Source organism: Fragaria vesca, linkage group LG4, assembly GCF_000184155.1.
Source record: "Fragaria vesca subsp. vesca linkage group LG4, FraVesHawaii_1.0, whole genome shotgun sequence".
In the NCBI taxonomy this organism is placed as follows: Eukaryota; Viridiplantae; Streptophyta; class Magnoliopsida; order Rosales; family Rosaceae; genus Fragaria; species Fragaria vesca.
This window is the reverse complement of record NC_020494.1, coordinates 16,344,989-16,360,303: the sequence shown is the minus strand read 5'-3', so window position 1 is coordinate 16,360,303 and position 15,315 is coordinate 16,344,989. Positions and strand designations below refer to the sequence as shown.

The 15,315-nt window shown below is 40.5% G+C and overlaps 2 protein-coding genes across 2 annotated transcripts; one reads left to right on the top strand and one right to left on the bottom strand.

Annotated features, from left to right (window-relative positions):
• Nucleotides 1–4,913: 4,913 nt before the first annotated feature.
• On the bottom strand, nucleotides 4,914–6,301 carry LOC101314849. Its single transcript, XM_004298261.1, has one exon. It carries the CDS (start codon nucleotides 6,156–6,158, stop codon nucleotides 4,914–4,916), a length of 1,245 nt encoding a protein of 414 aa, XP_004298309.1. The 5' UTR covers nucleotides 6,159–6,301.
• A 4,998-nt stretch (nucleotides 6,302–11,299) lies between these two features.
• On the top strand, nucleotides 11,300–12,688 carry LOC101314562 (aspartic proteinase nepenthesin-1-like). The gene has a single exon (XM_004298260.1). It carries the CDS (start codon nucleotides 11,300–11,302, stop codon nucleotides 12,632–12,634), a length of 1,335 nt encoding a protein of 444 aa, XP_004298308.1. The 3' UTR covers nucleotides 12,635–12,688.
• The last annotated feature ends 2,627 nt before the right edge of the window (nucleotides 12,689–15,315 follow it).

The window sequence follows — 15,315 nt, the reverse complement described above, 5'->3', positions numbered from 1 at the left end:
AATATTCATTTGAAGACATTTGGAGATGGGAAAAAGAGGAAGAGGGAGGGTAATGAACAAGGTTTTATGGGTTTGTGAAGGAATTGGCGTGGACATTGGAAATTAGATGCTAATAAGTTAGTCGTGAATTTAAATCGTGCACTCTGTGTCGAAGATTACTAGTTTAGTAATCTCTATCAAAGACTTGAGCCGTTACTCTTTTGACGATAATAGTGCTCATACCAAGCGCACACTGATGATCATAATGTGGCGTGGGGAAATATCATGATATTATTGGGTCGAAAGAGAGAGCTGACATACGGAGATGCCTACAAGGATTTGGGGCATCATGAAATCTCTAAAATAGAGAACATGTTGGAGTTGTCATGTATTCGGATGTCACTAATCACTATCAATATGCAATCCCCATCTTCACGGTTTACTTGGTTTTCTTCTCTTGTATATTTGCATATTTTACCTGGTTCGGAAAACATCAACATGTGGTTGATGTTCTATACCCCAAAAGAGTTTGGTTATCACAACTACATTACGGGTTTGGCTGCTATACATATGTGTATAACATATATTAAGCCGTGAATTGTCCGATCGTTTAGTAATTTAAAATTCAAGACGATCGGACGGTTCACGACTTGATGTATGATATACACATGTATAGCAGAAAAGTCCATACACTACAGCATATGCATTGTTACATATTGGGCAAACATCAATAAATACGTATGCATTATCAATCCAAAAGCTCACATGTTGATCGAGGGATATGCAATCATCATACAAGATGCTCCATAATCCATGTAATTAGTAACTAATTTAACTTAAAATGACGCAGAGCAAATAAACGAATAAAGTTTGGTGCTTTTCTCTGAACTTGAAAGTGCCTGAGAGTCTGCAAAAGTAAACCAATCGTTCATAGCCTCTTAGCTTTGTGCATGCATGAGCCCTCCGGCGGAGATCAGAGCACCAGCTCATCTATAATCACGTAGCAGCAGTTCTGGATCGATCGTCGTAAAAAGAAAAATGACTGTGCTGCTGCTCACATATATACAGAAAGGTCTGCTCTGTGTGCTCTTCTCGTCGGGCCTTAATGACAAAAGCAATTGTGCTATAAACCAGAGCCAAGTTGACAAAACACAAGAAACACAATCATGCTTGGTGCAAGAACAGAGTACTACCACAGTAATATATGGTTGGTCTCTGCCACAGTAATTGGTTCTCACTATCTCAAAGAGTACAGAGATGGAGAAAGACATAGCTAGCCAGTCACACTGTATCCATATATTCATAACTGTCACTTTGTAGTAGCGTGTTGCAGTGTTGCTACTTGATAGCTGTATCAGATCTTATGCTGTTTGCCAGTTCCTTGTTAATTAATGAAGTAAAAAACCATTTAGCTAGGAAACTTATGGACAACTATTTCTCTTTTACAATTAGTTTACAGGATTAAGTTCTTTAGTGTTTTGAAATACTAAATGGCCGGAGTTAAGTTAGAGTAATTTGGATTAGTTCATTAATTATGTGAGGCAAACCTTGCATTCAGACTAGTATGTACGTGTGCGTCTGGACTCGCTCTTATTTACACATTTTAGTCAATGTAAATCATAATCTTAACCGTTCAAAAGTTAAATTAACCAATAAAGATCACCTCTGCCAAAAATCAATGTAAACATAAATCGTTTGTTTAGCCGATTACATTAAACAAATGGACAGTTTTGGTAAAAGTTAGCAATTTCATGATCCAGTAGTATTCACCTGGTCAGTAATTGATCAACTAAGAGATTCATGGTTAGTCACCATTGGATATAAATCTAAAGGTTGAGAGAATTATTTTTAAGTTGAGTTGTTTTGTTTTCAACCTTTAAATGTAAATCTAATAGTGACTGATCATAAAGTCTAGATAGCTAAGCTAGATCAGATGTAAATATAATGGTGTCTCATGATCAGCCGTTAGTTTGTTTGATTCATTCGGCTGAGCAAACGTTTGTGTACATTGATTTTTTGCATATGTGATCTTTATTGGTTTTCAACTTTTAAACGGTTAAGATTAATTTTTACATTGATCAAAGTGTGTAAATAAGAACAAATACGAACGCACACGTACATACTATTTCGGACGCAACTATTTTCCGCAAAATTACAGCGAGTATTATAACAATGCATGGCTCCGAAGTTTCAATTTCGCTATTTTACTTGCTACTAAAGCTCATTCAACAGTGATATACTATTGCTAGCTAAGTATACTGCGACAGCTATAATTTTTATTGGAAAATACAAATACGTACGTACAGCCTACATCTGATCTAGCTTAGCTATCTACATGAATGTATGGCTAGAGGTTAACCAAACCTAACACTGCCATAAGATCACGCAACTGATCAATTTCAGACAGACAAATCCTACACTGAAAGAAGAGAAAGATCTCGATACACGGCTTTAAATAATGAAGCATACCTACACAAGAAAAGAGAGTGTTAAGGGCTCTCTCTCTTTAGCTCTCTCTCTCTCGACTTTTGCAGTAAAGTGTAAACTTCACAGAAGTAGTAGTGCAGCTGCAACATATACACTATCTTCTCATACAAAAAGTTCCAGTAGTAGTGTAACTGATCAACAGTTGTAAACCAAATCTGTACGTTTTTTGAGCTGCTATTGCTTGGTTTTTGGCGTTGTCTTTCTTTGAGGGCGGCGATGTGGAGACATAGATTGATCGCCGGCCCAGTTAATACAGAGATATCGAACAATGCAATTATGCAGGCGTTCTAGGTCAGTAGTAATCTACCTATTATATAGTTGTTCTATCTCTTTTTGAGTTGGAAGTGATCTATCTAATTAGTAATCCTCATATGATTGTGGTTCTTGATGTTAATCCATGGTTCAAAACTTCAAATAGTTAATTTGGCTGGATTAATAACGTTTTCTCATGCTGTTAGTATTTTCTTTAGAAATCGTTCATACAAGCTTGTAGTAGTTTACCCCGGCCCTCTTTAACAGCCTCACTTTTGTCTCACTGGGATCGAATAATTAGAAGTGAAAGTGCATATTATACTTTAGTAACAGTATAAATATATAACCGAGGATGGATAACCAAGACTTGTAAGGACTTGCTCTGCAGCCTTACCTGCACTGAGCGAGAGGCTGAGACCAGAGTTGTCATTGAGCTTTTGGCTACCAGATCCAGTACTCTACCTCTGCATCAATCTCAATATTTGCGGCTTGCTGTTCATTTTCCAATGTCAATAATGTTTCTTCTGCTAATTCTAATGAACTGTTAACTGTTGTAGTAATATGCATGCTCGCACTGGGTGGGAAAAAATATTGGAAAGATTAAATTGATCGACCACAAACGATTATAGTCCTTGGACAAAAAAAACATTAATTGTTTTTACATTGGTGTATAAAGTGGATGCGACAATTCTAATTCTAGGATGATAATTAACCTCTAATTTGTAACTAATAATATACGGTGGCAAAAGCTGCAAAACATAATCCTGTTTTAAATATGAGTGTGAAGAATTCATCACAGAAAATAACCTAGACGACCGGCTAGATGATTTTACTCATTATAGTTGAGGTGAGAGAATAATTGAACTAGCTATTCAAAAGTAGGAATTACATTTAGAGATATAAGTTTCATCACACATATAAAGGAGTAAGATTACTGGCTAGCTAGGCTATCACAACTCACAAGTAAAGGGAGCAAAATTATTCAACTAACAAAGTAGACAAGATATCTGCATTTATAAATACATAATTCAAAAGCCGCAAATTGCAACTACCAAGCTATTTTAAGAACTGAAACGTCATAGTGATAGCTGAAAACTTCATCAGCAAGGACTGTGTAGCATGATCCATAATAATAAAGGTAAATCTCAGCTATATATCTTGACAGCTGATTCAGAAATTTCACGCAAACAAAAGATATAAAGCATGGTTTGGCAATTTGATTAACACTTCAGATAAGAAACACCAGGAAGCAGTTTGGCAGTAAACATCCAGTTAAGAACGGCGGAGGTATGAATTAACCACATTTTTCTTGCTGCACAGCGAAATCCAATAACGATGTATATAATGAAATCACCATCTTGAAGTGTTCAGCATCTTACTAATCAACTTGGTATGAGTAAGTAAGCAAACCATGTAGGAAATGGAAATTTTATCATGCATGAAGCCATATACATACGCTGTCTTACAAGCTATACAGAAACATAATTAGTGATATATATGCAACTTGTAAACAACTAGAACTAAAATTTATGAACAATACAGGGAGATGATATATACAACCAATTATGTTGTTTTTCTATACCCGGAACAAGCTGATTGCCAGCTAGGTGGCCCTTAACAATCATTGCTTCAGCGCGCTCATGATGAGGAAGATCAATATTGTTATGAATACCATCCGAGCCGATCAGACACTCATCGTTATGCATGTGATTTGTAGTTCTCATCTAATAATATGTAACATCTACTGCTACGGTAGGAACTTCAGTGTTAAGTTGCCAACAGTGAAGAAGTTAAGCTAGTGATTTATTAGGTAGCACAATATTGTTCCTAGTAGTTTTCTTGATTTTCAACTGTCATTTTGTGCCACTTTGCTACTCTTGATCTAATTAAACATGATCGAAGCTTGAATAATATGATAGTAAGATCATACTAGCTGACACTATATATCCACATCACCCAATTTTTATATTCAAGATAGCATATCAACATTACAAAATCTTCAAATTTAATTATCAAAAGGCTCAAATAGAATTTGAATGAAGCAAACTGCAATACTACTGAAAACATAATTTAGCTCTTTTCCTTCATGCATACACTTTCAAAGATAGTAACTGTCCCACTTCATAATACAAACGCTGCACTGCAGTGAAAAAAGCTTCTTGATTAAGATTTATATATATTTGAATTGACCGGTCTCAGTTAAACTTGAGGAACTGGCCTGGGTTTTGGTCCGGAGAAATTAAGGTGGCAATGAAGATTGGATTAGGGTTATGGTCTTGGTTGGGCATGAAATTAATGGGGCAAGAGTTCGAATAAGTACCAGAATAGCTCTGCTCTTGAGAATTTGAACTACTGAAAGAGAGACGTGAAGTAGTAGTACTGCTAGGCTCTTGATATTTGGAGGTTAAGCCCATAATTGGTGTACTAGGGTTTTCTACTTGTAGCAGGTTGTTACCTGTAAATGACTCGGTCACGTTCCTTGTCATCTTGCGGGGATGAATAGACTGCATCTTGTTACCCCAATTCCCAGTAAAACCCGGAAATTCACAACCATCATCCTCGAAACGTGCCCTGCTTCTAGCACTAATTGATCTTCCCATGAGAGTTTTGTGATCATCAGCATTGTTCCTCATCATGGAATTCGTTCGACCTTGTTCAATCAACTCGTGATTGGTGTGTTTCTCAGCTTCCTCCCCCAAGCATAACAACCCTAGATCCTTAGGGTTTGCCTCATCGTGATTAGCTTGGCAGCTTAATCTGATCCTTAGCTTCTGCCTTGTTCTTTCTCTCGCCCTTGCTCTCGCCTGGTCCCTCGACCCCTTCCCAACCCTATATCTTCTAATGTTCTTCCTGGGATTGATCATTCTGCCGATGGAAGAGTCACTCTTAAGATCCTGCATTGTCTGAGATACAACTTCATTGCTCTCAGCAGAAGTAGAGAGGGAGTTAATAGTACTGCAAGTCCGCAAGACTAACTGTTGCTTCAGTTCGTTGATGGCAGACCTGGACTTTGTGAAGAGCCAGTCGATGGTCTTGCTGGCCTTGTCGAAACCAAGCATGTCTTGAAGATCAAAGAACTTGCGGGCGATCTGAACCGACAGCCTCATCCTCCGATCTCTCGGGCCCTGAGCCGTGTAGATCTTGCTGTGCCGGTCCTTCTTCCCACTGCTTCTCTTCCTTGGTGCCGCCGCCGCCTTTCTTTTCTTCTTCGAGCTCTGAATCTTCTCCTCCTCCATTATTAGCCCTTGGTTTGAAGCCGCGACGCTGATGTCAGCAGACTGAGATGAATCAGTGTCGAGCTGCTGCGAAAGCAAGTAGCTCAGCACTACTCCGTCGTGATCTTGAAAATAAGATGAGTTGTAGTCGTGGTGAGGATGATGAGGCTGTGATGATGAGCTTTCATCATGAGTGCTAGTCATGTTGCCAAGAAGAGGATACATATCGATGTGGATCTTTCGCTCTCAACTAGCTGCTAGCACCTCGGATATATTATTTGAGCTATGATTTGGAAACGAAGACAAGAAGAAGATCGATCCGGTAAGGTGAAGGGTTACTGTTGCGACATATATGTCGGTCTTTTTGGAAATGCAAGAAGCTCAAGCTAAGCTAGAGTACTCCTGAGAGTTAATAAAAGAAAAGGGATGTACAGTGTTTAGGGTACAGTACTGATATCGAAAATTAACCACACAGAGATAGAGACACTAACTTAGTTAGGTCACCTGAGTAGTGCGGTGGTGGTCCTGTGTTAACTTGTTCTTGTTACTTGTTAAGACAAAAGGTGAACAGTGGAGAGCCGACGACTCAGATCAGAGATATGAAGACGACTCCATCTTCCTCAGTTCACTAGTAGTACTCCTACTCTTGAAGATGCACAGTGATTTGGGAGGTGAGTGGTGACACATCACATGGGTGAGTGCAGGTGGGAGATGGAATGGATAGCGACCAGTCCTTGCTAGAAACCTATAGCCATTCCTTTTCAGAATGTATGAGTGAGAGAGGGAGAGGGAGAGGGACGTACATACTGATATAGATAATATATCAGTGGCTGTGGTTGTGTTCAAAGTCTGGTCAGAACTTATTACAGATGCATTATGCATATATAGCTCGCTAGCAAGCCAGGCTACGAGTGCCCTAGATCAAAGAAAGTGATAGAGAAAAAAGAAGGAAGAGAGGGAGGTAATTATATGATGAAGATGTATGTAACAGTGGTGCTAGAGAAGCTAGAGGTTCTTTGTACAAACTTAAAAGAGGTAGCTTGCTTGCTTGCATAACTAGCTATAGCTCAAGCTTTATTGCCATGGAATCCAACGCTACCTGCTTTGGACCTTCTTTTTTTTGATTGAGTACCTGCTTTGAACTTTGACTGGCTACCATATGTCCCTTACTCCTTTTCTCTCTCGACATGAGAAATTAGAACGGTTTAGAAAAAAAAAAAAAAACTAATTACCGTTTAAATTTCGATTCTATTCTTGTACATATTCATCATATCATCGATGAACACAACGTCCACCACAACTTTAAAGCTTCAAACGCAGTGTCACTGTGGAAGCGTACCCTTCTGAATTTGAAGAGCTTGAAGAGCTTGTTTGCTTAATTGCTAGTCGTTTAGGCTATACGAAATACTACCGGCAGAAACCATTTAACCATGTTACTAAAGCTTGAGGACTAATGATCATTTTGGATTGCCCGTGACTTATTGACCTAGCTTCCTCTGTAATGACTGAACTCACTGAAGTAACTATCAAAGAAATTTTAGTGTGATCAAATTTCCCTCGACTATATGGTCACACGTGAAATTGTTTCCGGACAGCTGAACATGGATTAATGGATAATGCAATCTAGCTAAAGAGAAAATTGACAAATGTTTCTCATTGCATATAATTATGGCACTCTCTTTCGATGAAATTGACAGATTAGGTAATTACATGATGAGTATGTATGTAGCGAGGGCCGATCAATAGCGGACGTCTACAACTATATTAAATAGCATATGTCTGCAACTATATATGTTAAAGTGCGGACGTAGGCTCAAAACAACTCCGACAGCTGCATATGACAGCTCTTTATCCCTCCTCAAAGGCTAATGGCATCGTCGACACCGTTATCATCAAGGTGAAGGCCAAGATGATCGAAGAAGGTCCGGCACTGGAAAACAATAAAAACTTGAAGAATTTCGGAACTCGTCTCTGATGAGAGTCTGTCGGTTAATCAGCTGGAAGATAACTTTATCTGGGGCCCTGCTCCTCATGGCAAGTTCACAGTTAAATCAGCAACTTGGATGCTACTCCAAGATACTCATGAACATAGCCGTATTAGGCTGATTAAGAAGCTCTGGTCTTCGAACCTCCAACCAAAAATAAAATTCTTTGGTTGGTTATTATCAAGGGGTAGACTAAAAACTAGGGACCGTTTGTCACGATTTGGAGTAATACAAGACAATTCTTGTGTTTTCTGTAATGAGGATAATGAAACACTTGATCACCTTTTTGGTTATTGCTGTTAAATAATAAGTTGTTCTCTAATTAATCAAGTACTGATTAACTAAAGAACAACTTATTATTTAACAATTGCAGGTTTACCAAAGAGGTTTGGGAGAGAATGAATCTTAAACCTCCTATATGCTGGGAAGCTTGTTTCTTTAAGGTGTTACATGACTGGTTTCTAGATAACCATTTTGATGGTAACATTTTTGAAAAGCTAATTTTGTCTTGTTGGCAGATTTGGAAAGCAAGCAATGAAATGATATTTAGGGGCAAAACCCCAAGCATTAGAGCCACAATGGCTGTAGTGACTAGCCATCTTCAAAATACTTCTTGCCTAACTAATGCTCATCCAATGGCCCAAGGAAATAAAATGGATATTAGATGGTTTCCGCTATCTTATGACAGAGTCAAAATTAATTTTGATGGCTCAGTTCGAAGTAACTCTGCAGTTGGAGGTTTCATTGTAAGAACAGAAACCAGAAAATCTCTTGCTGCAGCATGCTTCAACCTTGGCACCACCACTGTTCCAGTTGCGGAAGCGATTGCCTTACGCAATACACGAAGAATCAAGGCCTTGCCAAAATTGAAGTTGAAGGCGATCCTAAGCTGGTGATTGATTTTGTGAATGAAGAATCAAGGCCTTGCTGCAGCATGTTTCAACCTTGGCAGCACCACTGTTCCAGTTGCGAAAGCGATTGCTTTACGTACACAAAGAATCAAGGCCTTGCCAAAATTGAAGTTGAAGGCGATTCTAAGCTGGTGATTGATTCTGTGAATGGAAGAATCAAGGCCTTGCTGCAGCATGCTTCAACCTTGGCACCACCACTGTTCCAGTTGCGAAAGCGATTGCCTTACGTACACGAAGAATCAAGGCCTTGCCAAAATTGAAGTTGAAGGCGATTCTAAGCTGGTGATTGATTCTGTGAATGGAGTTTCAAGTCCTCCTTGGAAGCTACTTAAGCTTGTTCAAGATATTAAGGCTTTGAGTAGTTCCTTTGAGTTTGTTAAATTCAAGCATGTCTTTAGATAAACCAATTTCGTGACTAATGCTTTGGCCAATCTTGGTCACATGGTTGATAATATGAACCTGTGGGAGGAGTGTGTTCCCCCATAGGTGTCTTCAACCCTTACCTTTGATGTTGTGAACATTTAGTGCGTTAGAGGCACCTCTATCTAATTATATTCCTTTCCTATCAAAAAAAAAGAAGAAGATGAGAGTCTGTCGGCGAGAAGAAGCTCAAGATGGAGGTCTAGTTTGAAACAAGCAAGATCAACGATGCAATCGGTGTTGGTAGAGTTGTTTGAGCCAGCGTGCGCACTTTAGCGTAGTTGCGGACGTCCACTTCTGATCTGATCCGACCTAGCCTTTACATGTAACCTGTTAATTTCTCCCAAACAAAATGATGGACGAGTTTCTTTATTTTGAGCCGATACTCATGGAAAATTGGAAATAAGATCTATATTCAATTCTCAATTAAGATTGTGGTTTGGTTTCATATGCCTCATGTAGTATAATTAAGCTGGTAACCCATGCATAGAGTTCAAATCGATAAGGAAAATATCATAACCCGCTAAAATACAAGTCATCGCCACAAAATCACACAAATCAGGGGGTTTTAATTTGCATATGTCATATATGCAATCATATAAATGAATCCTGCATTGAAGTACTTAAAAAGGTCAAGTAGTGTAGAATTACTGGCAGATTTACTATACACATTACTATTTTTCTAAAATATATAGATTGCACCAGATAAAATCCTGCATGATTGCTCTTTGTTGTGTTCATGTTTTGGTTCTGTCTCCATCTTTTTTGCATCCCTGCAATTGCTATCTTGGTGTGGATATGATCGTCATCATGATGTTCATTTCCCAATACAAGACAATTAAGCTATAACCAACTTCATGTATATAAATTCCAAATTAATTAATAGGTTTAAAACATGGAGAAGATAGTTAATTAACAAGTGTAAACTAGCTCGTTATAGGACTAATTGGCTAACTAAGATCGACATAAGAGCAAATTAAGTTTACAAGAATATAAACTCGTGCATTGGAGACAAAGATCCTATATACTACTCAATATGCAATCTAGTCTAGCTAGCTTCCTCGTATAAAAGGCAGTCAAGGATCCATTAAGGTTAATTTCATACACAATATCCTACAGACGTGCATGTGCCACTGGCTTAATTGAGCTTATTTAGGGGTGAATGAATTAATCTATCATGATTTTAATCTAATCTCTGTACATTCAGTTAATTAATTAAACACATGAAATAGTGAAATACACAATGATCGACAACACCAAACATGCACGTACAAACAATAGTAATTGTAATTGTGCAGATCGCTCCAGTTCGGGTACCCATTTTTTAGTCCATGAAATAATCAAAACCCAGACCCAGCTCATGATCAATCCTTGTCGTTAACGTAGCATCATGCATGGAAATACAGAGAGATTGAACTTTGTCCGTGCACTATCTCACATGCACTGCTGCTACCTATACCAGTATACCTCATAGATCTCTCTCCACAGTCCACACTCATATTTATTTTTGCATCCAAAATTGGGACTATATTCATTAGATTTCAGCAAGTTCAACACAAATGTAAATTTGACAATCGGTAAAAACAATGATGGGTGTACTGAGACTGCAGGCCATAAACGAAGAGTACAATGAGTTTCGAAACTTAGACCAATTTGATTATTCCGGTCAGGAAGGAAATGATGGGGAAGAGAAATTAAGGGAAAACAGAAAACGGAGATGAAGTCCAGGCAGCACCTATGAAGTTCAGGACAAGAAAATCAGGAAGGAAACTGCACGGGGCAAGACGAGCGACTTGACTCTTCTATCTTGTGTTGATGCTTTACGGTGATCCAAATCATCCATTCATAATCCATTTCCATCTTCTAAAGCCCAAACCACTTCCTCATTGTCAAGGCCCAAAAGCCCAAACATGTATCTCACCGTAAAGAAATACAAATACACATGTTACATGTACACGTACACAAAAGAAAATACACATTAACGGTACACGACCTTTAAACGCGTCACACTCCCCAGTCTCACTCTCACTCTCTCACTCAAAAGTCAAAAATGGTCTCATCACTCTCCCAACTCTCTTTCTTCTTCTTCTTCCTCTTCACAACTCTCTGCAACTCCCAGCCCTACCTCCAACTCCCCCTCCTCCACATTCACCCCTCCCCTACCCCCACCCAAGCCCTCTCTTCCGACTCCCTCCGCCTCTCTCTCCTCCACTCCCGCCGCCGCCGCCGCTCTGCCGCCTCCCCCGTCGTCTCCGGCGCATCCACCGGCTCCGGCCAGTACTTCGTCCACCTCCGCCTTGGCTCCCCTCCCCAGCCCCTCCTCCTCGTCGCCGACACCGGCAGCGACCTCGTCTGGCTCCGCTGCTCCGCCTGCAAATCCTGCTCCCGCCGCCTCCCCGGCTCCGCTTTTCTCGCCCGCCACTCCTCCACATTCTCCCCCTTCCACTGCTACGACTCCGCCTGCTCCCTCGTCCCCGGACCCGACCCGAACCCGTGCAACCATACCGGACTCCACAGCCCCTGCCGCTACTCCTACTCCTACTCCGACGGCTCCACCACCGCCGGATTCTTCTCCCGAGAAGCCACCACTCTCAACACCAGCTCCGGCGCCCCGGCGAAGCTCTCGGATTTAGCATTCGGGTGCGGGTTTGATGTCTCGGGTCCGAGCTTAACCGGGCCGAACTTCGGCGGGGCCCAGGGAGTCATGGGCCTGGGTAGAGGCCCAATCTCGTTCGCGTCGCAGCTCGGTCGCCGGTTCGGAAACACATTCTCGTATTGCCTGCTGGACTACACGCTCTCGCCGCCGCCGACGAGCTACCTGAGAATCGGAGTCCCCAAATCCGACGTCGTTTCGAAGCTGAGCTACACGCGCTTGCTGCTCAACCCTCTCTCCCCTACTTTCTACTACATCGGGATCAAGTCCGTCTCCGTTAACGGCGTTAAACTCCCGGTTCGCAGCTCCGTTTGGGCCCTCGACAAGAACGGTGACGGCGGCACCGTGATCGACTCTGGGACGACGTTGACGTTCTTGCCTGAGCAGGCGTACCGTTTGATTCTAACGGCGTTTAAACGGAGTTTGAAGCAGGTGGCTAGCCCAGCCGAGCCGACTCCGGGCTTCGATCTCTGTGTCAACGTGTCGGGTTTAGGGAGGGCGAGATTGCCGAGGCTTAGTTTCGCGCTTGTTGGGGGCTCGGTTTTCGCGCCGCCGCCGAGGAACTATTTCATTGAGACGATGGATCGGGTCGAGTGCTTGGCGATCCAGCCCGTTGATTCCGGGTCAGGCTTTTCGGTGATAGGGAATCTTATGCAACAGGGATTTTTGTTTGAGTTTGACAAGGACCGCTCGCGGCTCGGTTTTTCACGTCATGGGTGCGCGCTTCAGTGAATTAATTTTGTTTTTATTTATTTATTCAAATTTAATAATAATTTAATTCATTTCTATATGAGTATATTAATTTTGCACACTATATGTGAGGTCCTCTTTGTATTTTAGACAATTTTTTCTTTGAGAAATGACCTTCTCCTACAATGCAACAAATCTATAAATTGCAATTTGTAATCCAATACTAGATATATTGGAAAAGTGTGGCGTAGATATGAGTCATTTGGAATCTCATATCAGAAACGTGAAAGTCATCTTTGGGTTATAAGGAATGGTACTACATATATTAATGTCGAGGTTTTTTGTGTTAAAACTTCATACCCGTTTCGCATTCGGGTGGCTAAACTGGGGACAGTATCGACATTTCTGGACCTGTGTGTGTGGGACCCTCAAGACCCGTCGGCCGCTTTTGCGTAACAAGTGGTATCAGAGCCCAAGTGACGTTTGGGATTTTGTGTCTAATACGATCGAGTTGCAATTTGGTGGAGCTCCCATTTAGATTGGGATCACAATATGCAGATGGTTGTGATCGAGGTTGAGCTATTGAAATTTGGATCATGAGACAGTTAGAGATGGCTCGAATCACATCAGGTGGAGATTATTAGAAAAGTGTGGCTTAGATATAAGCCATTGGGAATCCCACATCATAAACGTGAAAGAGTCATCTTTGGGTTATAAGGAATGATACCACACACACTAAAGTCGAGGCATTTTGTGTAAAACCCTATACATGTTTCTCCACCGGATGGCTAAAGTAGGGGAGTATCTGCATTATTGGACCCATGTGTGTGGAACTCGTGAGGCCCGTCGGCCGCTTCCACGTAACAAGATAAATCTATTAGATGCAATTTTTCTTTTTGTAAAGAAATAAAATGTAGACCTTGTTGGTCCAAATCCAATAAATGACAATGGTGGGGGGGGGGGGGGGGCATTTTACAGAAGCAGTGCAAGAAATAATGAATGAAGATATGGAAGGACTTGCCTTGTGATCTTATGGTTTTTGGTTGATTGTGATTTTGAAGAATTGTAGCGGACAAAACTTCTCACGTCCTGCTGCAGCAAGCTCTTCAATTCCCTCTTTAATTCAGTATGAGGTTAAGACCGTTGGGCACTGGGAATGGTTGTCCTACTATAATGAATGATTTCCAGCAGCCCGTTAGCATTTCCCGGTTGAATTCATGGTGTTCTAAAAAAGTTCCCCAATCACATCTCGTATGCATACTTAGCTAGAGCCTAGATGATGAGCTGCAACATTATTATAATTTGTAGGTACGAATGAAATAGAGATATCCGTAAATCAGCGAGATATTAAGCTCTAGCTAGCCTAACCCGGCCGTTATCGGAAAAATGCATGTTCACCGGCAACAAATTACTCTCGTGGTCTGTTAAGGGCTCCAGCTCATATGCTAGATTGAATTGCTAGTCGCATAGTACTGCAGGGTGTTAATTAGTTATTTTGGATCCAACATTAAATAAAACCAGACAGCAGATAGACAAATCTACATGGCTGGATATATGTTGCTAATGTTTCTGGTCTCATATGCTCCGATCCAAGACTCATTACAGGAGATATGGGCATTAACTAATCACTAGTACAAGAGAATGATCTATAAATCGATACACATAAATGTAGGAAAACATGAATAGGAAAAAACATGTGAAGGAAATTAGTGAAGTGCGAATGCTGAATGCATCTTGATGATCATGTAGATATATACAGTACTAACGACCAGGCAATCTAGCTGGCTGTGCATGAAAGAATGAATGCCCACAGTTAGCTTGTCTCTCTATCTCTCTCAACCCGAAAGTCTAACTCTCATTTTCTGGGCTCCTTTACATTTATTGATACTTTTGGTCTCTATCTTCCAGTGCCATCATACAACCTACTGCGCGCCTAGGCCTAGCAAATAAGTTGCTTATCTTTCTCTGAGACTGAGAGTATATACATACAGTACGTACGTATGTGGCTGCAGCCTATACTGTGTTAGCTAGCTTCTCCAAAATAATACATGTCTCTAGCTCTAGCTCTAGCTTGCTCTTGCATTCTCCGATGATTCCAAGAATTCGATCAGAACTGGTTCATACTAGTACTGTAGATCAATTATTACCAACTGGATGGGTATGGAGCCTACTAATTTGGACAAAGATGCCTCTCATTATCTTTCAAATACTACGAACAATTTCATGATACAGTACAAGTATATTTTATGATCTGCTTGAAAGGAACCATGGTTTTTATTGAATAGAAGGTGCATGAGATGAAAGGAAAGCAAAGAAATGGAGAGAGCAGATTTCAAACTTCTTCCATCCATGGGTCCGGTAGACAGGCAGTGGGGGAATTGGTCCCTATCCAGCCATGATTTGCCCCAGGCCCAAGGGCATCCTCCATTATGGACTTAGTTTGAAGCTAGCAAATAAATTGAAAGCATCAGTTATAGGGAAGTGAAATCCACACTTCTCAAATTGTAATCCACGCTCTTATTTTTATTTTGGTAACTTAAATTTTGTCCTTAGTGACTTAACTTTTGTCTTTTTATGCAAATGATGACTAAAAATAGAAAGTGAGAGTGAAGATTACAATTTAAGGAGTGTAAATTTCACATCCCTAGTTATATATTCTATTAATCTTCTGAGTTCTAACCTTCCAATATATATATATATATATATATATATATATATATATA